At 36.5% G+C, this 26,490-nt stretch overlaps 1 protein-coding gene across 1 annotated transcript; it reads right to left on the bottom strand.

Moving 5' to 3' along the window:
- LOC136420143 (transcription factor Sox-11-B-like) lies at positions 1-25,360 on the bottom strand. Its single transcript, XM_066406948.1, has 2 exons — positions 24,636-25,360; positions 1-6,218 (listed from the first exon to the last, which is right to left on the bottom strand). Exons 1-2 carry the CDS (start codon positions 24,756-24,758, stop codon positions 5,349-5,351), a joined length of 993 nt encoding a protein of 330 aa, XP_066263045.1. The 5' UTR covers positions 24,759-25,360; the 3' UTR covers positions 1-5,348.
- Positions 25,361-26,490: the final 1,130 nt, after the last annotated feature.

The raw sequence follows: 26,490 nt of genomic DNA on the forward strand, positions 1-26,490 counted from the left end.
TTAAATTGAAAAATCGTCATTTTTATTAGCCATATAATAATATATTTAACAGCAACTACGATACAAAATTTACACACTATATAATAACTTCAATATAGTAATATGATTATAATACATAGGATTTACAAAATGCGTGTATTTATCTTACATGAAAAAATATTGCTATACTCGTAATCTCTTCTGTAATTCGTTCACCAATAAGAAAAGTTAATAACAATGCGAAAAACCTATAACGAACGATCCCCTCGCTTATACAAACAAAAACGTCTTCGACCAGATTCTCAGAAAATTCAGAAAGCAGATCCTTCAAACATCAGCATCGTGATCGTTTATTAAAATTATTGCAACTTATATCGACGTTTCATAACGACCTCCTCTTCAATAATATAACAAAAACAATTTTTACAATATGAGCAATTTACAAGTTTTATGTACAAAACTGCCAATGAAGATGCAGACTATTACCCAAAAGTTACAGTCGAAAAGTGTTGGTTGTGTGTGCATGAAAGTTAGACACTTGTTTCTATAGGCTAACCAACTAGAATAATTTGACTTTTTAGTACCGAAATGTAAGTCGTTGTTAAGTTGATTAGCCCTTATTAAACGTGTGCTTTGGTTCGACCTCACGAGCAGTCGAAGTCCTACAATCTAAGTCAGTCGAAACTTGCACAGGGGGCGCCAGTGCGCCGAAGCGTATTTAGGCCTCATCGGCCGCTGACGCCCCCCGGTGGTATTTCAGGTAACTCTGCAACTCCTCTTAACTACTTGGGTACAAAAATACACCGAATGTTACACTACTTTTTCATACTGTACCATTTCAGGCTCATAAAATTTTAAAATTCGAAAACTCTTTATATAAGGACAGTCGATCTAATTATTATTATTATTATTATTATTAATTATTAATTCTGGTTTTTCACTTAATGGCTTTGAGTGCAAATGGGTGGCAAATGTAAGTTTAATCCGCCCATTTGCACCCCCACTAGCAAATAATAATAATTATTGTAAATTCTAAACATTGAAAGCACATGTATTGACGCATGGCACGGGCGCCATCTTTATTATTCAATAATAATATCAATTTTTCTTTATTATAAGAATATCGTTGTCTACTCTAAATAATAAATTTCAAAACATTCTTTAATACCTTAGTAATGCTACCTTAGTTTAATTTGTGCATTGACTTGTTGTTTTCTGACGAGAACTGAAGCAGAAAGATGTAGAGAGAAAGACAGGAAATCATTACATTTCAATATTATTTACAACAGATGATAGTGTGCATAACAAAGTTTAAATTTACCAAAACGGACTTCCCTATTCAGTTACAATAATACACAATCACGGATTACAGTCGAACCCTGTATAAACCACACAAGTCCCGAAAAACACGTAAATCAGATCCAAACGCAACCTTATCCTTACATCACTAGGAGTAGAAATTTAATATTACCGATTCGTACCCAATATAATAACACTAGTGTGATAAGACCCTCTTAACGGTACCGTCTGAGTGAGTTAGGTTAAGTACAAGATATTTTGGCCAATAACAATTGAACAATAATTATTATCGTGAGTGCCTTTGATGTAGCTACTTTTCGTTGGGGCCTCGTTGATTATACGAGGAGCCGATGAAATTGTTGTTTTTGTGGGAAAAATACTCTTGAAGCCACTGCCTAATAAGATAATTTCATAAATAATAAGATAAAATAATATAATAATAAACAAATAAGATAATAGAGGTGTTAATGGGTCTTGCAGTGACATTTAATGTTCAAAAGGAATTTTTGGAAGGCCGATTTTTTCGTTTTTAAAGGCATTTTTGATTCAGTGGTAAAGTATAGTGAAAAAATTAAATAAATATGTGGGAAGAATTTGTAAACCAGTTAACCAAATCTTTGGCCAATGTTTTTTTGGTTGATTAAACCAGACGGCCTGAAGGCCCACCAGATTTGAACTCGTGAAACTCGTATTGGAATTTTGTCATAAAATCAATTTTTCTCAATATTTTGCTCCTTATAATTTTAATGATGTTAACCCAAGAACGCCAATATACGTAAGTTTGACATACCATTTTGTTTCATTTAGGTCAGGTTACTGTTAGTTTGTTAGCGGAACAAATTTTAGGCATAATTTAAATTTGTGCTACCTTTTGTGAATTTTACGTAAAATTGCTAATAACTATAAATCATTATCTTTCTTCTTCTTTTTAATTGTTTCTAATGAGATATACCGAAAACAAGAAACTCAATTTCAAAAATAAATATTAAATGACGAGTATTTAGGGGCAATTATTTACGTCAGTGATTTTGGTGACATAAGCGAAATTGAAGACAACGATGCAGGAATGAGATGTAGATTACTCTAGTAATGGAAGTATCGCCGACAAGAACTATATTCCGGACGGAATAGAAGAGGAGGAATATAACAAGAATTTGCACAATGTATGGTCTTAAAAGAAAGAAAGATAATATCACTCCTAATTCGTTTGGATTCAAAAGGAAGAAAATCTTTCGCCATGCTTCAATCAAAGTTTTCAAGCAGAAAGTACACATTTAGATGAGAAGAACGATTTGACTGAAAATTTTAAAAGGAGGGTTATAAATGGTCTAATAATTCGGTGAAAAAAGGAAGCGAAAAAGCCCTACAAAGAAATATGTTTACTTAAAACCAGGTCTTTCAGATACAGGTAAAAAACGCTACCGATCTCCTGTGTGTGCGTTTGAGTTTTTTTCTGAAATTCTAATTCGAACAAACGAAAACATATTCCAGTTGCAAGCTAAATATAAGTCCAAAATGCTAGCACAGCTGCGATTTCCCTGTCTAAATTGTCAGCTTTATTCGGACTAATCTTTCACCTAGGTATCAAGCAACAACGAGAAGAGCAAAGTGTAATTTTTTTACTGAATGCATTATGATCTGATTATGCATCTACCAGAGACGAGAGAAAGAAAATAACTACTTTTACGCCTATAAAAGAACTGTGGGATCGGTTTAGTAACAACTGGACTCTAAGTTGCAAACGAAGTGCGTATCTCTGCATAGATGGACAGTTAATCGGTCTCCGTGGTAGATGTCTTTTCAGAAAATACATACGAAATGATTCAAGTAAATGCGGCATCAAGATTATGATGCGGCACTTGCCTTCAAATATATTTTTCACACTGATTCATATTTAAGAACATTCAAAAATCTTCAAGGAACACCAACAGCCATTGGTGCAATTAGAGAAAATGAAGTAGTTCCCTATGAAATTGTACAGTCTATAGCATGCATGTCTTCTAGGGCTGTTTTTACAATAGACAGTACCTTGGTTTCCTAGAAACCAAAAATATCATCGTTAAATGCCCACCACTACTGAAATCAAGCCCAATACATCAAAGCCTGGAAAAATCCATGTTTAGAACAGTATTAAACGAGCCGTAGACGCTGTCGATCAGATGAGTCAAAATATGTATTTTAATACAAAGTCAAAAGGATGGCGTTCTATAACACGATAAATATAGCTGTTGTGAATTCTTCTATCATCTAATGTGCGAATCGATTGCGCTCCGAAAATGGACTGGATTATATGCTAAACCTCACGAGAAGCTAACTAGACCATGGCAAGAAATCAAACTTCGACCTGCATTACCTGAGGACGTGAACAAATCATTAATATCGGTGCTAAACATTGAAGAAGAAAAAGGAATAGAACGAAAACAGCATGGAAAATGGACATGTTGCAGGCCACTTTGTAGGGAACACCAAATAAACATTTGTTTGGAATAATTAATTAAGTAACTTTATGAAGCGTTTATAAATAAATATTTTGTTTTTCTTTCACTAGTTTGCTTGTCTTTAATAATTAAGGCGTAACAAAAGCACGGCGTAAAGTTTGCCTATTGTTAACGTAAACGTGGAATGAAATAACTTTGGCATTCTAGGGTTAAATGTAAACTAGCGTTAAGTCACCGTAAAATGGACTTTGGCTATTTTTTGGGCTATTATGTACCTTCAGTTAGAGAACTTTCCAGAAGTAGATCATTATCTGTTTTTGAATTGGAAAAGCTGGAAACGGCGTGAAGTTCCTGCTTCGGTCGCCGAAATGGTAGAAAAGTTTTGTTTCTCGAACTGTGAAGAATATTTCAAGAGTTTTGGTAAAATATCAGATTTATCCTGCCAAAATTCGTTAATTCCTGTTAAAAACTTGCGTCTGATTGCGGAACCAAGCACTCTCCTTTTAAAAATTACAGCAACTTCCCTTTTCAATGCATCAAAAACGATTAAAACCCCAATACTTACACGTATCGCCTTCTAAATCCAAACCAAAGTAGACATGAAAACCCCACATTAAAGGTCTTCTCCCATTAAAACTTCTAAAGTTATCAATTTCATTATACCTACTATCTAATAATAAAATATAATACACACAGCATGTTTCTGCCATATTGATCCCCATAAGGCCTAATTTTGATTGATAATGAGCAGTGATTCAAGAGAAGATTTCAAAACAACAATTCTTCCTCTTTGACTGAGGTGCACGTTTATTTTAGAGATGCAATGAAGAGAAGAAAAATGTATTTTTTTTAAATGTGAGATCTGATTGTATAGTGAGGATGTAAATGTTGGAATAACATCTGTAAGGAGTGAAGAAAAAAATCTTTAAAAAAGTTGTCTGCCACAGCGAGTGTGCAGTACATTTCACGCATTAGTCCGGGCGATTTTAGAGAATAAATTCGTCATTAACAGCGTTAGACCTGCAAAGATTTGAAGGGATAATAACTTTCGGCTTAAAATTGAAATATTTTTATAGGAATATACATTTTCGTTACATCTCTAGTTAATGGTGAACTGACGTCAGAACAGAACCCTTAGACGACAACCTACAAAGCAGCAGCACCTGTAATAATGACTACTTAATCGGACTTCCTTTTGAATTTGACTAACCAAAACTAAATTGGTCATCAAACTACCGAATCAAATCACAGCCTGATATTGTGTCCCATGGCGCAGTTGCGCTGGAGGGAGCTTAAAAATCTGTCTAAACTAGAAAATCCGGAACGAGGCTCCGGCGCCATCTTACCAATAAGTAATAATAATGAGCTAGGCACTAACAACTGGTAAGTTAATGATTACAAAGAAAGACTGGTGAACCTAACAATGCCTGTTTCTCCTCGTTTTTATACAAATTAAACAAAAATGAGATCAAAACTGGGGTTAAATTATAATAGTTAATAGTAAATATAAATATAAAAAACACCTCGCAGTAGCCTCACAAGACGGACTACCGACGGACGCTTTTGCGTTTAAACATCAATCGGCTCAACAACAATTGATTGTATTCGTCCAACAGTCTTGAAATTGCTCCCTCACAACAGCATCTCCACCTCCGCCCAATTATTGTCCATGGTGAAGAGGTCTCTAGGGCAGGTGAAGTCCAGATGGGACCCTGAACTGTTGGAGGTGGCGTCGAAGCTCGAATCAATGTCGGCGAATTTGGCTAGGTCGATCTCATCCATAGGGATGAGCTCTAAATTGTCTAGGTCCTCTAATCCACCGGGGGTGATTTGGGTCATGCAGGTCAACCTTTCATCCGGCTCTTCCTTGACTAAATGGACCCATGAGTCGTCGTATATTGTCGCACTTTCTGGGGAGTCTGGAGTCTCACATGAAGGACTTGAGGGTACCTTGGCTAAGAAACTAATGGGAGGAAGCTGGGTAGTTGTGGTGGGCGGCCCTTGTCGGATTGAGTCATACGTGTCATAGCTCAGTTCCATCCGACTCAAAGGCTCAATCTTGGGCTCAACACTTTCAACGGAAGTTAGACTCAGCTTGTCTTTGAGCCTACTGGCAACAGCCTCTGGAACTGTAGGACGTCTATTATAAATCTTATCCTTGATCAAATCATTGTTATTGTTGCTGTCATTGCGCTTTGTTTTCTGCTTTCTCGAAGACTTCTTTGAAGCAGACTTAGGAGCAGGTTTCGCAGTCTTCTTTCTGGGACGATACTTATAGTCCGGATACTCCTTTTGGTGCAGCTGGCGAAGCCTCTCAGCTTCTTCAATGAAAGGCTTTCTCTCCTCGTCATTGAGTAACTTCCAGCGTTTTCCCAAATTCTTGGAGATCTCAGCATTGTGCATATCTGGTGAAACCTCGCAGATTTTCCTGCGTTCTATCTGAGACCACACCATGAACGCATTCATCGGCCTCTTGATGTGGTTCGGATTGTTCTTCTTGGTCTGCAACGGAAAGAAATGCTTCATTAGCATCAAAGCGGAAAAAATCCATAACGAGATATATGTCGTGACCAGATTCAGTGGCTTTTTATAGCGTTAAGCCGCGGCAAGGACATACATAAACAATACAATCCATGTGTCCTTTCACGACTTGGTCGCGCAAGTACGGAAGAAATTCAGAGTTTGCAGCACGCTTGGCATATCAAGGATAAGCGTGTGTGGTTTTTTTGAAATACATAAATATTGTGAGTAACTTAGTTGTAGTAATACGTATGGAGATTTTTTTAGGTGGGTTTGAACGTTGCAAGAAGTTCAAGGTTTAACAAAAATTTATTGCAATATTATCAGTTTAATTATGGTCGGTACCGCGGCATTGGGTACTGTATATTTTTCTTTCTTATTGGAAAATTATTACCTTTTTGTAAATCGCCGAAGGATTAAACCTGAATGCTATTATTATTGCCCAGATACTAGTTAATTATTCAGGTCAATCTTGGATAATGACAAAATAAGTGGTTGTCATAAATTGGATTAGTGTCTGAAAGGGGAAAGCTGTGTTGAGCAATAATTGAATTCTAAATTTTCAAACTACTATAAGGAAGCACGTGATGATAAGAACTTGTTTAGTCTTAATGGTGAATTTAATAAATCAGATTTAATAGGCAAATAGAGGATTTAACAACTTTTAAGCCCGGAATTTAAAGTAGTTTCATAGCATAATTAAAACGTTGTAATAATTTGTTTGTGCATATAATTTAATTACTTATAGTAAATTTACAGGGGATTTAACAAATCAACGAGTTAAAGATTTAAGAGGTAAACGTCATCTTTAAGTTGTTAATTTCGAACTAAACGTATTCTTCTTCGTTCTTCTTTACGGTCGCCACATACAAATAAAATCATTAGGATTCAAGAAATGTATTTATTAATTATTGCAAACAAGAGAATAATTAGAAATTCTATGAAATTTATTTCTGTAATTGACAGACGATTTGATAAATAACTTAATTGAGGGTTGAAGATGTAATTTGATTAATAAGTAGCACTTGATTTAGGACGAATAAATGGCGAGAATTTAAGGTAATTTATGTTAAAAATTCAGGCCAGGAATAAACATTTTATTAAAATTTTATGTCCTATTCAATAGGAAAATTAATAATCCAATAAGTCAATTATTTAAGAGGTAAAATAGACTATGAAATCCTAATTTGAGCTCCGATATAATGTCATTCAAAATTAATTTTAATAATTCAGTTCTCAACTGAAGATATAGCAATTTAAGTGTTGTATTTGGAATACTAGATGTAATGCTATTCAAAATGAAAATCAACTCATACAACCGAAAATAATTAAATGTCTGATTTGGAAAACTTGATTTAGGGTTTAGATAAATTGAAAAATCAAATTTATGGTAATTTATGTAGAAATCCCAGGCCAAGACATTAATGAAACTTTATACACGATTTAATACTCAATTTAATCAAAGTCAATAACATAAGAGGTAAAATTGACGGTAAAAGGGAAAACCTGAATCAAAATTGAATTTAGTAAATCGGTGCATCATTGTAATTTATGAAAATGCAAAACGTGATTTAGAGCTCTATTTCGAGCGATATAAATATCTGAATTTATGGTAGTTCCCTGTTTATAAACCCAGAAGTGACCATATTATTGAAAACTTATAGCTCATTCAACAGGAGAATTAATAAATCAATAGGTCTGTGATTTATGAGGCAAAAAGGGTTTTGTTCCGGATTTATGATTCTAGACTAGATTTAAAGTGATTTAAAATCAAAGAGTAAATGACTCACTAAATCACGAGTATTCAAGTTTCCCGATCTGAAATACACGATTTGAAGTAATATAACTAAGGGAAAGAGATATACTTTAGAGCTGATTTCCAGAGGAGAAATGTGACTTTTATTGGATACCTTCGATGCATCAAAATAGAGGAAAGTTTTCATATGCTATAACCCACTCAGAAGCTGTTTGAATTTCGCAAAGAAGTATTTTTAAAGAGCTGAAATAATTAACAATCATCTACTTCTGAATAACTGTGCGAAGAACCTGAAGAATTACTTCAAGACTCTCAAATGGAAACAAATTGAAGATGATTCTTGATAAAATTAACTAACTTGAATTAGGCCTATGGAAGGATTAATTAGGTGACAGCTCAGCGATCATCAAATTGAACTTGCGTTTTCTATCGAAGTGGTGGTGATTACAGCTATGGTTTAGGACAACAAACGCCCGCAGGAAAGTCTTCATTTTCCACGAAAACAAGTGAAAATCCTGCAATTTTTCAGTTGTCGATTTAATTTCCAAACACCTCTCCAACTACGAATCGTCAATGAGCACTCCTGGCGTTCCAAGAATGAGCACATGTGCCCGTTGCAATTACCCCACATACCTGACATAAAAATACACATATCTGTCGATAACTACCGAAATAAATTGGATTTACAATTTACACTGGATCACCGTAGGTGGTCGCTCCTATTTCCAGCCTCTTCGGCTATCAATACCCGAAGTGCATTTTAAACTTGACGCATAGATTTCCAGGCAAACAAACACCCGGCAACGTATCGATATCCAAAAAGCAATTACTCTGACCCACTTAAACCCTTGCCAGATGAAAAACACGATCTGGAACACTTGCTGCATTTTATTTGTATAAAAAAAACTCATAACCTTAATTGAGGTTACGTATTCGTTCCGTTCGACTGGGCGAAATTGTGAAAGACGGGGCTAAAAATGGGGGTAATACGTTTGGTATCTTGCAAATGTATACTCTTGGAAGACCACGGGGTATTCGGGCTATTTTCGGAAAATTAATGGAAAGTTATGTTGTTTTTCCACAAACATGTAGGGCTTCCGGGGTTATTTTCTGCCCTTCTGGAGGGTGCAATTATTTGATGACAATGAGACTTGATACTGGCCTCGTTTCCGAGAACGTGACACAATAAAGGGCTCAAAACGCCAGGGACCTGGTGGTCTACCCTGATAAGAAGTGTCCAATTTCAGCTCTATTAACGCTCAGGCCGTTTAAGCCCATTATCTTGATTGTTTCGTGTAATATTAGCCTTTAGACTTTCATACTACGCACCCTTATTCCCTTTCTTTTCACAGATTTCAAGGCTTATCAATTCACTCAATTCAAAATGTCAACGTTCGTATGGTCCTTCGGGTTTCGCCAGATCCCAAGTGGCGACCCTAAAATGGCACAAATTACTTGAACAAAACTGTCTCAAAATCAAGTAAAAAACCCTTGTTAAAGGGAGTTTCACGTGTTTTTGCAAATTTCTTATTATTTTTCTCAAGCAACGCATAAGCCCATTTTACGCTTTGATTCTGATTCTTTTCTTGGAAAAAATCAGACCTGGACCAGTGAATTTCAGACTGCATTTGTAATATAAATAGGAAAAATGAAACCATAATGCTGTTTCTGGTCTCTTTAGTTGGCAGCGTGGATTAAGGAGGTGAAATCGCATGTGAATGATTGCGGGTCGTCAACCGAGCTAGACAACCTTAAGGGGGTGAATATATGATGACGTTACGTCTAGAAAAAGTTTCCGCGACGGGGAAAATTTATGGATGTCGGGTAACGGGAAAAGTTGAAAAGCAATGCGCCAGTTCACGTATGGCGTCATGAAACTGTGAGGCACGCACGTAGACCTGGATATCCCCATTTGTATGCCTGTCACGTAGTCCAGGCAATCAGATTGTGCTTATGTGCCCTGTATACCTTCGGTTTCATATTACAACCCTTACTTGAATAATTCTGAATATCTCTTTTTGTGACAATCTCTATTTAGGGCTTAGCACGGAAATCCTGGAAAATTTTCATGTCTTCTGGAAACTAGCGCATTTCCAGGAATATCGTTTCGAATTAAATTCGGTCTGGAAAGGGACGTTTTATTCGGCGAATTCCGGTTTAAATAACGGTCGGACAGCATAAACAAATTCTTGAACAAGTAGTGTGTGGCGATTTATCACTAGAAAGTCTGGAAAATAACTAGTGACGATTTTATAGAGAATTTGCTTCGTTGGAATTAAAATTTTGCTTGCCGGATGGAAACCAACTGTTGCCTCCCCCAACTAATGTAATTAAGCCCCACCCAACAATTAGAAACTTTCCACGTGAAGAGTGCATTAGCTTTTATGTTCGCAACCCACTGGCGACATCGAAAGAAAAATTACCACTGAAGTACATCCACTCTAATGACTCGAGTTTGCCTCATAAAAGGTGTTACATGTTGTTTCGACATCCAGAATAATTAAAATCTAAACACGCCGATGATCTTTACCGGCACCTTGGCCTATATTGCATCGATGATGGTTCCGATTCGAAACGCTCTGCTGCGCGTGGACGTCGGGAAACGGATGGAAAAAATGACGAACGAGTGATGTGTTTAAAAACTACTAATTGGATTTAGCAAAGTATAAAATTTACCATTATTAATTAATTTTACCATCTACATTGTTTCGTGCGGTGTGTCATAATCAGCCGGTTCAATTTGTGTAATTGCAGTTGAATAATCTGTGGAGGATTCATTTTTCATGGGTTTTCTAGTTGGGTGAAGCAACGTTTTTAATTGAATCGCTTTACCATCGATCCCGGCCTCAGGCTTGAAATTAATCCCTAGCCTAGAATGGATTTTCAATGAACAATATACATTCGCAACAATTTCCCAAAATGATATTATCGCACGTATTAACTCACGTCGAAATGGACACCCTTCAACTCGCTTTCCATGTACGTGGAAAAAAAAATGTGGAAACCTACCGGGAAAGTCAATGTATATCGGGCTTGCGTGTTGACACAAAGTCGTGATGTCATTTCCCTGTTTTATCACACGGCACATCTGCCGAACTAATGTCCAACTTATTGGAAAAATACCAATATTATAGTAATTATTTCCCGCATGTAGATCATTTAAAGCTTATTTGGTTAAATAAGAAGATTGAAAAAATAATATTATGTGAAAACTGCGGTATGGATTAAGGCGGAGAGGTTTAATGCGGCTGACCGGACATATTTAACCATGAATAACCCCAAGTTACCTAATACGACCAATAATTTTTAACTTTAACACAATTAACCTGGAGTAGAGACCCCAGCTCGTTATTCAAATCTGAAGTAACTTCAAGCTACCCGTAGAGACCGTAGGAAATTTATTAATTATCCGAACAGCCGGGAATTTTTGCTTCTCCTGGGGGAGATATTTTAAACCAGGAGTGACCCCAAATATATTCTAATCATAAATTATGGGGAAATGTTCGAATCCAAACTGACCATTCTTGACAATTTTTGACACTGCCCGTTGACCCGAAATGACTCCAGGTTATTTTTAACTCGAAATGACTCCGCGTTAACGCACCGAACCCATTCGAATCGGTCGACACAATTGGCATGTTTTTTATGCATGAAATTAAGTGCGTCTGAATTGGCAAATGTCGAGCCTGACGACTAATTTAATTCCTTATCGACCATGAAAAAAATGCACTACAACTGCACGGTGCAAGGAGATTGGTAAGTACTCATTCCAATTAGGAGGTGACGCAACTATGCTCGAAAGGCGTGTGCAAAAGGAGAAAATACCACATTTGAAATTGTTGTTGAACTTAATTTCGAGATACAAAATATTGCAAATATTTAATATCTTTCTTCAACAGAACTGCGCCAGACGGAACATGCTAAACTGCATTTTGACCTGCGAAATGGTGGAAAAAAACTGCGGTCCGAGATGCGAAATATTTTGCGCCTCATGAAATGTCCTTTGCAATTGTGCTGGCACTGGGTGCGCAAAAGAGAGAACGATTAAAGACACGTGACATTAAAAAACATGTGGAAAAATTTAATATATCTCTTGAAAAGGATTGTGCCAAGATGCACCTAATGGAACATATTCTGGAAATATACTCGAAACGGATGTGCAAAAGAGGATACGACACGCGACGTGGAAAAAAATGTGAAAATCCTGTTCTTCGAAATGCAAAATATTGGCAGAGTGCTAAAAGTGTAAATCTATATTCAACAGGATTTCGTGAGCAGGCGCCCAATGGAACATGCTTTAAAATTAAGCTCAAAGTGCGCGTGTGCGATGCGACAACACTGCGGAAACTTGGTAATACTTGATGACCTGCGTTTAGTTAAATACGGTATAAATTGACAAATGTAACATCAATCGTCCAAAGAATCGTGTGCCGTCACACGCTCAATGGGACATGGAATGAACTTTGTAGCAGTGCGTGTGCAAAAAATAATGGTTGAAAAACTGGAAAATTGTAGGAAGAACGCCGCGACCCAAATGGCTGAGTGACGTCTACTTACCAACTCAAACAGCCCTATGTGAATAGTGAGTGTTTGCAATTGATTAACAAGATATATAGTTACTGCATGCAGTAGGGTTTAGGGTGGACGAGTGTGAACGCAGCTTAACGACTCATATGTGGCTCTATATACGCCGTAAATATCTCGTATTTTATTGCGTGCACAGCAGTGACATTGGCCCGTAATTCCGGCCAGATGATGCCGTATTTATCGTTATAATTGCGAGTTTGCTGAGCTTTCGATATTTGCGTTTGGCAAGCTTGCACAAACACCCATCGAAAAGAAATAAACTCGGTTTACCGCAGCTGGTTTGATAAATGCGTATTACTACTGGTTTTGTTCGCAAGTTCACGGTGAACTAACTACTATTTCCAGTCGCGTCAGGACAACTTTCCTAATAAATAAAACATTAGTCGCAAACTCGGTCCAAGAACACACTAATTCGGCAATATAAGTTATGAAAACAAATCAATTACCCTGAATGTAAGTTTGCCGGGAGCGTACGCTCAGCTTTTTTTGTTTCCCCCGAACGAATATTAACGACCCCTTTAAGTTTCCCCCTTTTGGTATCGATAAAAACATAAAGACGCAATAATAGCGCACAATAAATTAGAGTTATCTGGCACTTCTTTCATTTTTGCATTAGCTAACTGGTCTCATTCGTTAAAGAAGTGCCAGAAAAACCGGCCGAAGCGGCGCACAGTCATTTGTTCCGTTGGCTTATTTTTCTTTAAATCTGGCGACAACAAACGATGTCGTTTGTGAAATTAATGAAGCGCCCTCACAGGCTCTGTTAAAAGAATTATGACCGGCACGAGCTATAACCAACAACACTGTCGGTTCTTTTAAAACCGTCCGGATTAGAGGATGTCGTTAATCCGTCCAAGTCCGCCGCCGTTCAGGTGTTTTCTGGATAAACAAAAGACGAACGTGCGAATCGGCCTTAACGGCCAGGGCGAATAAATCAAGCGTGCGTCGGAGAAACAACGGCACGACGAAACAAGAGATCGCAGATCGCGGGTCACTGGGTTCACGGACTACTGGATCTCGTGGTAAAAAGTACATTTTTATTCCGACCGAGTACAACAAACTTTGATGTCGGTTTGTTCGCTCTGCCGGTGCCGTAGGTCGTTAATTTTTTTCCGCTAATTTATTTTTATAGTTTTGAGATGCGTCGGACGCGATCCGCCTGGAAAGCAGGCAACTTTCAACCTCCTGCGACCCGAAGACGTAAATCAAATTTGTATTTGAAGCCGACTCAAAGTTTGAGCTGTGTCTTGTATGCGTCGGTGTCGGTGTATGTATCATGAATTTTGATCACGCAATGATGAGACCGGGACATAAAATAATAAAAGCACATTTTCGGAAATCTAGGAGGTCCCAGCCCTAGTGACGTCATCTGTCTTGACTTCCCAAATTTATGGTACAAAAATAGTAGTTAATCATACGGAACGAGCATGGGACGTGGGGTGTTGTTAGTCATAACTTCCAGTGTAATTTATGAAATTATTTACCGTAATTGATCAGTATTTTACGAATTTTCCATTGATTCCATTTATTCCCTTCGTCGATTTTTCAGCAGGTCATATATTCCGGAAGTACGTTAAAGTTAAAGCCGCGTTAATAAACTGAAAATATTCATAGCTCATGCGGAGGAAGCTCATTTTTGTGTGTATAGAGCTCTGCGTGTACCTCAACTCGGTTTAAATTCTTCATAATTACACTCAGATTGCCCCGAATTTCTGGGTTTAAAACAAGTTTTCTCAACAGAATATACCTCAGAATATTCTAAACTCAACCTGCGAAAATCTGAGTTGGAAAAGTTAAAAATCATAACGTTATATATATAATTACTCGATATTGGAGACCGGTCGATTACGGCAGTTATTAACGGAACATTGGTAAACTACTGGGGTTGTTACCGGAAGTTACTGTAATTTTACACTAAAAAAGAAATCTTCACTTATTCTTTTATTGAGTTTCAAGGAAGTTTTTTGGAACTGAACTCACTTGAAATGGAAACTCTTGGAATTAGAAGGAAATCATCAATATGCAGAATTTTTGACAAATTTAAAATTTTTCATGTTTTAGAATAATTCCGTATTTTGTTATTTTCTCTCCGCGAATCTCATCTATTCAGCATGATACTTTGATTGCATATGGTTCGTGACTAGGTACAGAAACTTTAGAGGTCAGGACTTGTATAGTTTAAGTTGAGTAATTTGTATAACTGTATATCGACCAAATCCGATTGAAAAGCCATAGAAGAGCCCATTGTGCGTGATCGGACAAGAATATAATTTTACATTTTGTTTTAATGCGGAGCTTACAGAACGGCTGTGATTCATTTTGAAAGCAATCGCCGATGATCTTGTTAAGCTTATAGCATTATCTCAACTTTGAGTTGGCTTCAATAAAAGGCTTTTAAATCGATCGCGATGGTGGGTTGGTGAATAAATCTGGGGCCGGACGGAGGCGCGAGACCACTTAGAATGGAGTGGCCCTAGGAATTTTTCAAAATTAACGATCATAATTCCTCATTTTATCTCCTGGTGCTTACACAAAACACGGCAATAACACTCGCGTTTGCAGGAAGCGATAAAAGCATAAAAACGTAATAACCATTATTCTTTTTTGAAGGATATGCTGGCAGAAGTAAAAACCTTGCTAAAAAGGAAACCCGATGACCTTACTACCACTGGCGATAATGTGCACAGGTTTTAAATAAGCATATAAATTCCCTCTTTCTCTCTCTTGTTCTCGACGAGGAAATCGGTAATTACGGAATAAATCTATCTTTAGTATAAAAAATTCCCCTTAATCACGCCATTAGGGAACATTGCGCACGTGAGCTTATCACGTACGACAACACGCAGGATTTTGCTTGCAGCAGCTTTAATTGTTTCCCGTCAAATTAATTTATTATTCCTGCATACACTTTAACGTGTACGAAAATATAAACTCGAAACGAAATTACAGCGGTAATTAAATGCGTGGGAGGCCACGGGCCATGATGAACCTCGAAAGAAAATTGCGACCAATTTCACATGTCCGTGATATGTATGCTTATTAAAAACTTGCTGGCAATTTTCGTGAAATACCAACAGTGTCGACTTGCTAAACACATACCTACTTAAATAGACATGTGGTAGGTAGCTACAAAGTAGCTGCCAGGAGCAAATAAATACATGTTATCGCTCCACGTGTCTCGGTTATGTCTAGCATGAAAATGTCTAATGTAAACAAGTACCCTTTGGGATTAGATTAACAACCCATCATCTACTTACGTACCATCTATTCAACACGTTTTTTAATGGAGGCCATGTGGAAAATAGCTGCGCAAAAAATGTCGGTTCACACCATCCATATATCCTGACTGGGCAACATGACAGCTCGGTCATAGAACCTTTTGCCATTGTTATTTATGGGCTTCCCATTCGGTGGAAAAAGGAAAATGAAAAATGCCCGACGGCTAGACGAAATAATTGATATGCTTTTGCTTCAAAACACACCTCCAGGCAGGGCAGGCTTGCATTTTTAACGAGACTGCAGGCTTTGATTGGATGATGTGTTTTTGCTTTAAGAGCTTCCCATTTCCAAATAGAAACAACAGACTTCAACAACGATTAAAACTCGCTTTTACAATCTGGGTAAGCAAATGTATGATGTTCATAGAGGATGCTTAGCAACTGATGCTGTACGATTTTGAGCAAAAAAGCAATTAGATCTCTCTAAGTTACCGACATGCAGGGTGTTAGGTAGTCAAGATTCGTTTGATTTTGTTCATGTGTAGTTCTTACCGTTGTTGAGATATTTAATTCAAATTTTTAGCACAGGGTGCCCAAACAGTTCAGGAAAATTTTGTTGATATGAAGAAGCATAGGAAGAATTGATTACGAGGTCAAAATAATTTTTTCCCAAAAATATAATCAAACTCAAAACCTGTATTTTTTTTCAATTTTATATTGATTTCGATTGACCCATTAAGGAATAAATATTACGAAATATACCATGATATTCAAAACCACCAAGCCCTTTCCTCTTGATCCCAGATGTTTATTTTTGCATTTCAAGCCCAATTCAATGAAAGCAGACCTCAAAGACAGCCCGCATTTTATCGGACCCCAGATCTAAAGCGAGCCAGAAAAACTTTCTCAGATGGATCTAGAAAAATAAATAAAACTTTCTGGATATCCTCTGGAAAGAAAACGAATGTCCGATTTGACGATGACACGTCGGCAGATAGCCAAAACCAAGATTTATCCTTTTGTTTCAGTATATATTTCCTCGCGGTCAAGGAATTTGATTAATTGATTAAGTGGCACTTTATATGACTTGAGTAATGGAAAAATGCTCAATTAGTCGATCGATAAAAATCTCTCTCTCGCAGTGATGGGCCGGCCAAACAGGTTCGCCATAAGAGTACCGAGACTGGGAATAAAATTATGCGTTTAGGATAATGCACGTTTTCATGTTTCTTCCTTTTTCTTCCATTGCCGTTCGGATCATTAAATCGCTTGTTTCTTCTCCGGGTCTCGATCGCAACAGAATATCAGAAATAGGATTTAATGACTTGTTTTCCTTGACGGTACCGCCTGAGAACTCGCCCTGAAGACAGACGTATATACGCGACCAGCATCGGCATTAGTTCTTAAAGGAAACGCGTTGATAGAGATTAATCGATGTAACATTTATTTATTTCGAAAAAGATGGGCGTTTTTTCTATAAGGCACCAAAATAGATCCCATTTGATTGAAAATTCAATAGAGCGTGATGCCTGGTTGACGACCATCAAACGCAATGGATGATTCGAAAAATGCATGGATACGAACGTGGCTTTCAAATTGCCTACGTTCTGCTCTATTCTGCTCAACAAACAGCTCTATATGAGTAGCATGTGTATTTTAGAAGGATGTACCCAACAGATAAGTACACACACGCTTTCGAAGTTCCATACTTTTATGAATTAGTAATGTAAACAGGAGTGTAAATAGACGATACGACGTTTTGATTGAAGCAAATTTCCACGTGTCATGGACATGAATACATCAAAAACTCTGTTTAAATTATTCCTGAATGAAACGCATTTATAAAGGTATGAAGGACGCGATTTGGTTTTTACTTTCAGAATATTAACTTGGTTAAAACAAAACGTTTGACTCTCAAAGAAATTCAACCAAACCTTACCTGAACTCTGATCGAGCCTCTAAAAATTGTTTTGGAACAATGGAATTTCCAAAATTTTGAGGACTATTTGAAGATTTGTTAACCGTCATAAACTACATACTTTAAATGCTATTAAGTCTTGATAAATTCGTCATCTCATTACACCAATCCTAACCTGAACTAATGTAATCTAACTTTATTCAACCTGAAACCATTTTGAGGCGTTGTTTTTTCGAAATTTTGATACATTGAGAGATACATATATTAAATCACTCTATAAACACATGTAAATCATTTTAAATCATAATAAATTAACAATTATAATTTGGCAAATCCTTTGGGGCTACGCATAGGATCTTTGTAGGAAACTGTTCAATCTAAAAGACACAATAAACGAAATTAATTAAGTTTAATCACGTTTCCTTTTAAGTGTCCACTTAAATATTTCAATCACTCTGCTGGGGTTTCCAAATTACCTACTTACTTATTTATTAAATTTTAACTGGCGCGACTATTTTCTCGCCCCAACTTGCACTTTTATAAATGAATAACCTAACTCACCCATAAAGGAGATAAGGTCTATTGTGTCAAAGTATAGAAATTAAGTCCAAAAGTAATTATGCAAGCAGCTCTGAATCGGCCAAGCGAGGTTGTTTCACATCAACGGCAAAGATAAAGAAATCATCATCAAAGGTTTTCCTTCAGCTGTTCCGTGCTGTTAAAGCTAATTGCATTAATTCTAGATGACCCTCTTAATAAAACAAACGACTAATAAACTCTGATTGATTTTATTGCGAACCGGGCCTCCGGCTTAACTTCTTTTATTTCTCGAGGAGATAAAGTTTTAAAAGGAGCCCCGTTACCATCCAGTGACTTTATGGTGTCATTTAGAAGAGCAAAGTCACCCCGAACTAAGTCCCTTATGTTAATACTCCTCCAGTCGTAAATAAAAAGGGACCAAACTTTAAATCTTCTTATTTCTGGTTTTCTATTCAAGCCAGATTGATAGAAGGATAGGGGAAAGGGGTCAGGGGCGGAAAGACTGGAAACACTAAGAGTGATTTTCTATGGGTATCAGGGCGGACGCCTCTGGCGGGAAGAGACTACGAGAAGTAGAATAACGGCAAACGGCATAAACAAAAGCTTACGGAAAATCTGGAAATGGCCCCTTAAATTTCCAATAAACTTTATTATTTTCCGACTTTTTACGATTTAAAAATTATCTCTGTCCCGGATTTGTGCGCCGGAAAATCCTGCATTAAATCTCGCCAGACATTCTTATGCGAATCCAAGGGTTTTTCTCAATGCACCAACACGACAAGGTAAAATAATTGTTATGATATGTAACTGAGTCGAAAAAGTTAACAAGCGTGTATTCGTGAATCGATACGCTCCGTTTATTTTGTAAGTGAAGGTGAAACTGGTCATTATTAGGTAATTTTTATACAATAAATAGGCATGTCCGTCTAAGAGATTGCATAGTTTCTCTTGGGAAAGGCAACGAATCTTTGGACAACCGACTTTGATCCTCGATCATATGGCGCTTTCGATTTGAATAGAAATGAAAATCAGAATGATAAGCTCTTAATACAAAAAAATAAGGATTATGAGTCTATTCGAAACAATAAAAGAAAGGCGCGCCCTAAGAGAGTGATTCGTAAGATGATTTAATTGCGATGAATGTACAATTAAATAGCAAATGTAGTAGATGTACTCAATAGTAGTCATTCTGTTAGTAAACATAACCAGCGTACAAATCTCAAAAACCACTGATTTCATTTCTCATCTAACTAAGACCACCAAACGATTAAATAAAATTTTAAGCAACTTAATAAGCCAAAAAACTAAAGTTTTGAATTACAAATCATCTTAACCGGGATTATGATTTAGACCAATTTAAATTGATTTACATGAGACTTAAATTACATTTTAATTAACCAAATTTGTAATCTGATTGAAGTAATTAAAGACTGGCAAGATCAAAAATGATTTTAATATAGTTCGTTCAAAATTCCATGGCAAAACCGGACCACGAATTGTAATTTAAACTCGAATTCCAAAAGTAACCTATGGCCTAAAAATTACGCAAAAAGGATTTAACATGATTTAACAAAACAGCTCTAGCTTTAAACATTAATAATTGTAGAATGGTTTAAATTCATTTACAACTTAAAGGGCACTTGGCGTTTTAATGTTTTACTAGGTATTTTACCCTGATTTGATACGCTTTAAGGTCTTGGGTATACGGTTATAAATGAGACTATAAAACTAGTCAGTTATAAACCATCGCTAACACCTCGTTAACGGCCCAAAATCTAGCAAATATTTCAGGTGGCAACGTGATTTGTTGAAATTTAAGATGGAACTGAGGGTCCATCGCGCTTTCACGAGGGAACTGTTAAACATAAAAACCCATCAACACGAATTGAAAAAATCGTTGAAGAATTGATGAATGTTTTCCCCCTCGGCTGATTGTGCCTGCTTCTACTCCATTTCCCGCTATTATCTATCCTCAGCTAGTGACACTTTTATCTCACGAATATAAAATTAATAAAGGCATAGTCAAGGCCAGCAACACGAAACAGTTCCGCAATATAAAATTTACATTTACCGAACGTTTTTTGCATTCGCAATAGCAACAAACGAGCTAAATAGACTGGCTGTCTATGCGTGTTGAGTCAGAAACCTTGAAAACCACCGCGAACATGCCAACAACCTGCACTGTATTTTATAAGTGGTTTCGCAACAGCTGATTGTGTGTGTCACTCACTTTTGCTTCAAATATAATATAGATGGTTGCTGCGATTATGGTAGGAAGCGTCACTTTCGGCTTTCAGAAAACCATCGGGCCTTGAATGTGAAACGCAGTTTCGAAAAGTCACGGGAAAACCGCAGTGTTAACCGAGTTAACTCGGTGTTTATTGGAATTCATATTTTGGATAAACTTGACTGGTTGCTTGGAACAATTACGCATTAGGGAAAGGTTAATAGCCGGACTGCGTGGATACGTGGTGCGTCATCTTTCTTCCGTTACTTTTTGGGGTCAAATCTAGATTAATTATGTGATATTGATCACCGGCAAATAACAAATTAACTGTTAATTATGTGTAACTTTCACTGAGAAGACAAACGAAGAATGACGCAGTTTTTCTCTGCCGAAATGGACATGCAAGGGGATTCGTCAGCGTGGTCAGACTTGCATAATTATAATAAAAGTTTTATTCTCTGTTTTATCGCAAGTTTAATCATCCATTTAATTCCCCTTTGGGTTCCCAGTTTTTATCACGGTTTTAACTTAATACTATATTCACATTACATTCCTTATCATTAGGAATGTAGGTAAAACAGATAAAAAGTTATAAAGTAAGAGACACTTCCTTCAAATTACATATGTAATTTCTAACATTCAAATACGTTTCAAGAATATGAGCAGAACTTTGAACTCTATGTTGTATTAGGCGATAAGTCCCTATCTACCTACCTAGTGTTGATTAGGATCTAGCCTCGGATCAGCTTGTTTAGTATCTTTTGATTGACAGGGGTATTACAGAAAATATAGGTAAATAAGTAATTTAATCTATCAATTTTGTACAGGCTTAGGAACTACACAGGAAAACATCACGTACGATGAGGTTTTGACCTTTTTCTTATCAGAATTTCTACACCACTGGTGCTAATCACTAACTATAATTCTTCCTATGGTTATATGATATTTTTTGCAGAAAAAGTCTATAGGATTATGATCTCGTGGATCATTTTCGAATAAATAGCGTATAAATGTATTATTTAGATTCTTCCACTAAGTAACATATGGTGAACATATGAGGAATCAAAGTCATATAAAAAAATGGGGCACTACATTTGAAAAAATGTAAAAATAAGTCTCAAGGGCCCTTTGCTGGTCACGCCAAAAATTTTGTGGATTCGAAGTTGGCCAATACAGTTAGTTGCCATGTCACAGGAAATAACTCTGTATAGCAAAACCAAGAAATGCCTAATTTTTAAAACATTATTCATTTCATACGTATTAGTAATAAAATAATTATTACTATTGTACAATGTGTATTTCATTAAACTTGAAATCAAAACAAATAAAAAGGTCCTGACCTAAGAAAGTAAAAAAATTTCCAAAATTAATATTAATAATTTTGGAGTCAAAAGAGAGAGCAAATTGGAGTTATAATAAAAAAACATTTAATAGATGTCTTGTTGAGATGACCTCAAATTGTTCCATGTAATAATAAATAATTTGCTGGGATGTCGTTGGATATCCTCGTGTTTCTTACCCTTGGGAGCCAAAATCTCCTCGGTGAATATCCAATCCTTGGGGTAACCATTTAATACTGGGAACTGAGAATTATACGGGTGTAGAAATTTTAAGAAGAATAGGTACGTACGTATTAGACTTATGATTCAAGTTTTATGGAATTACTTTACGCCCAAGATTTTAACTGAATGCGAAGTAGAAATTTTTACAATTGAGAGGTTTTATTTAATTATTCTGTAATTACTAAATAATTTGGATATTTCATATTCATTATATAGGATGTCCATGTTTTACTTTTCCATTATTAATATTTACTATAAAGAAAAATTCCTGGGAAATATCAAAGGAAAATTGGAAAAAATGCTAAAAAACGGTCAGAAGGTAGTAATTGTCTAAGGAATTGGTAAAAACTAATAGAGTAAGACAAAAAAAAGGAGAAACGAACTCCGGCAGGGCAATTGGCTGACATAATTTTGGGGCATAGACTTAAGGTATTGCAAGTTATTTCAAAGTATTTTCGAAGTATTTTTAGGTATTTTAAGGTATTTCCAAGTTATTTCCCAGGCAAATATTTCGCGGTATTTCGAGATAATTCCGAGGTATTTTAAGGTATTTCTGAAGTTCTTTAGTATAAAAAAATGTCTTCGGAGATCTACCCCTTGGAAACTCTTTTAAAAACCTCCTGAGTGGATTCTTGGGTAAACTACAGCTACTGGAGACCTATACGAAAGCATTATGTGCTTATCTGAAATCACTGATTTGAAACTCAGAAGACATACTCCTCACTATTTCGAATTCGATTTACCAAAGCAAATACCTATTCAAATACTTAATATTCTTTTACTTTGGCTAACTCACATATCTTGTGCAAAGCGATAAACCCAAAATAAAACCTATAATTTCGTCAGAAGGCATCTTAAAATCCAACAACTCAATAAATACTTAATTTGTCCTATGCTGAATTTATACGGCCAATGACGCAGAACACAATGCATAAGAATTACATAGAAAGTTAAAAAGATATGAACTTTCTATGTCACTTGTTATGTATATGCTATACCCTATACAAACGGTAATAGCTATAACGATAAAGCCAGCTTTCTATGATATGCATTATGTTTATCTTAGGCGCTGTATAGACGCTGCATTAACTTGATAAGCAAGCAAATTGCATGTGAAGCAAATAGAGAAACCCAGAGTGAAACTGTGGAAAAGGAGGAAGTTTCTCAGAAATTTTCAATTAACAGGAAATGGAAAGTTTTTATAAGTAACTTAAAAAACACTCAAAAACTACCAAGAAGATTACATACTTAACTAAAAAAATAGTAATAACCCAAGTATGGATACTCTGTTGATTTGTTGTGATAGGTATACCCAAAGGTATATCTTTTGGAATACCTACCTCCTTAAAAGTAAGGAGAAAAGTACCTATAGAGCTCCCTTTAGCGATAAAAAATGCTTTAACAAATATGATGCTTAAGTATTTGCTTAAAGAGACAAAATATTCTTGGAATCAGAATGGTCTTCGTTGAAATTGAGATAAAAGAATATAGTTTGGCCGCCGTCGGCTTAAACTACGCAGATCGAGATGCACATGCATTTTTTTAATGTTCAAAACATTTGCTTGAAAACCCTGTTGAAAACCTAATTCTAAACCTGACCTGTTTTGAATGGAATAAAGCCAGAATAAAGCCATCTGGCCCTGATGTTTATTTATCCATCGGATCGTATCCTAAAGGTGCCTAACAACAAGTTTGACCTTCAACAAATTGCACGTTCAGGAAGGATTAGTATTCCTCATAAACCCAGAGGTATCAAGGAAATGTATATTTGCTATTGAGTGACTTAAGCAGTTAAATTTAATCGTGCATTTATAAGTTTGTTATCAGCAACATGATTAAATTGGCTAAAATTGGGTGTATCAAGGTTATATGAAAGGTATTGCTAATTTTGCTGGAAAAGGTTTATCAAATTTTAAGTCCGAAAGGTAAATTTGCAGTGAAAAATTAGAGTAATTTATGATGTAACTTAAAGGTAGATTGTGGGCTATATGAAGCACATAGGAGGTGCTACCCACGCAGACTACGTACGCTCTTGAAACTCGTTCCAAAACTATTTTTACTAGCTAATTTTAGATTTTGGGTTTGGACACCTGTTTAAGACCTTAGAGACTTAACAATGCCATAAGGCAGGTAGCAAAGGCCCTTATGCAACCCCTTGGGAGAAGGGTAGACCCTAAAACTAATTGTGATTTATGAACTGGGCCATCAGGTAAGAGACCTACAGGTACTGCGTTTTTCTCTAGAAGGTACCTACTATTTAGAATTACTTTGTGAGAAATTTCGAGAAGTACTTAATAAAAACCGAATTGAGGGGGAGTTGACAGACGTCCTTCCCCTGCTTCCTTATGAGTGATTTTCTTTATTAGGGCAATGGTCCAGCGACCTATAACTTTGCAGGTGTAGGGTGGCTCTAAGGAACTGTTCTATGTGGCTAAAAAATGACTTAAAAGGTTACCTTCTCAACAAAATTTGGTATAATCCTTGGTAAATGAGTGGGTATCCGAAAATATGGTCACACTGCACTAATCGAAATTTTCGACAACACTTCGCACCCGGAAAAAAAGGAAATTTCCTTAAAATCAAACACCTACCTGGGTGGCGTCGGAGTAAGGTGTTGACGAATTTTTATCGACTAGTTGGGAACCAAACACTGGTAACCCCCCATTTACGCTGGGGCTTTCTGAACGGGAACCCTCCATTTGCTGGGGCACCATAATATTCCAAAAACGAAAAGTTTGGTCACTCACGCACTTCTACGAAGAAAGTTTTTCGATATTTTTCTAAGTCCTCAAGTGTCGACTTCAGCTGAACACTTAGCTACTCTTGGCATAGCAATGTGACCGGACCGACTGCGTTAACGAATCTGACAACTCTGACTGGATGTTTTCAGTGTGTATCTTATTCACAGCTGTTCGAGCCTCCCCACCACTCAACTCTGGAGGGGGGAAAGAGTCATGCGCGAGATTCACAGCTGATTCAATTCTACCGACTACACACTGCTGCTGGTGCGAGGCGCGAGATTTTGCCCTTATTTCCCTCTGAATATCAAAATTTATCAATTTTTCGAATTCAGTCTCAAAACTTACAAAAAAAAAAATCTGGAGCAAAATTTTTCAGAAGAAAAAAACAATAACACCAAAAGTAAACAGTTCGAAGCACACCAATGAGAATCAGAGAAATCAAATTTTGAAAATAAAAAACACTCGGCCTACTGACGGTTTGTCATTCGACGTTACCGCGACTGCCTCACAACGTGCATTACCAACTGTACATCGCCAACGCCAAGATTCGGACTGATGACTGATCGACGAAGCCGTAACGAAAGCAACCGCGATGTTCCGCTGTTTCTCGCGTTTGTGTACAAGTGATCCCCACCACTAGATTTAGTTAGTTCGTGATCGTGCCGTTGTCGGTGCCAGAGGGCAGCACTTACCGGAGACGGTCCTCGACGGCAATTGTTTTGGTAAATGGATTGTGATATGACCCAAAATTATTGTGATATGGAGTAACTCGAAGTGAATACCAAATCCAAAGAAGACCATATATCTAAGCAACAAACTGCACATAAAATATTTTGAAAATTGAAGATTTTTCTTTCTTGTAAGGGTGGTTAAAATTTTTTTGGTGATACCTACAAAAACGAATAAATTATGAAAAAGAACACATATTAATGCTCTTTAATTAATAGTCTGACTTATGAATTTTGGGCTACTGATATCTCTTGTGAAGGCGCTTAGCATGACATTGACAGATATTTTCTAACTCACCGAGGCTTTACACTCTAATAATTTTTTTTATGAACGCCATTTTGAAATTTTACTCCGTTAACTGAAAAAAAAAAAATTTCCAATATTTAATTTTAAGTATTAAATTTTGTGGTAAACTCCGGTCCAGGTTTACAGCGATGATAGAGCAAAAAACGATAGTTAGGCTTTATTCTGTTATGATTACTACCACGGATACAGCTGTGCGCCATAGTTTTTTTTGGTTATTATTTGGCGTTTGATAATATTCTTCATACTTTAATCCTCTATTGTTACTTTTTTAGTTAACACTTTCTTACTAAAAGCCTCAAATTCTTTGTAAGTGCTGGCAACAATAACTGGTTTCTTCCTTCCTTCTTACAGAGTAACAATTGTAGCAACCTTATTTTCTTGATCTCCTTTCGTTATTATTATTTCGTGTACTCTTCAGGTATTTCTTCAATTACTAACTTGTCATTAAGCGACTCAAATTCTTTATAAGGAGCGACCATATTTGGTTTCTTTCCGTCTTTCAAAGGAACAACTTCTGTTTCTCCATCTTGATCACTTATCTTGTTCTTTTTACTGTGACTTCTTCTACACCTTCAAGTATCTCTTGATTTTCTTTTTACTAAACAGCGCTTCAAATTCTTGTCCTACTTATAAAAACTGTTGTCACCATAAGCAGTGAGTCAATTTCTGG

This window comes from Euwallacea similis, chromosome 3 (assembly GCF_039881205.1).
Source record: "Euwallacea similis isolate ESF13 chromosome 3, ESF131.1, whole genome shotgun sequence".
NCBI lineage: Eukaryota > Metazoa > Arthropoda > Insecta > Coleoptera > Curculionidae > Euwallacea > Euwallacea similis.

Excerpts from the sequence above, each read along its gene's own strand:
- LOC136420143 (XM_066406948.1), bottom strand. The coding sequence starts at position 24,758 with ATGGTGCCCCAGCAAATGGAGGGTTCCCGTTCAGAAAGCCCCAGCGTA. Across the intron at positions 6,219-24,635 it reads CTTACTCCGACGCCACCCAG|ACCAAGAAGAACAATCCGAA; the intron begins GTAGGTGTTTGA and ends TTTCCGTTGCAG.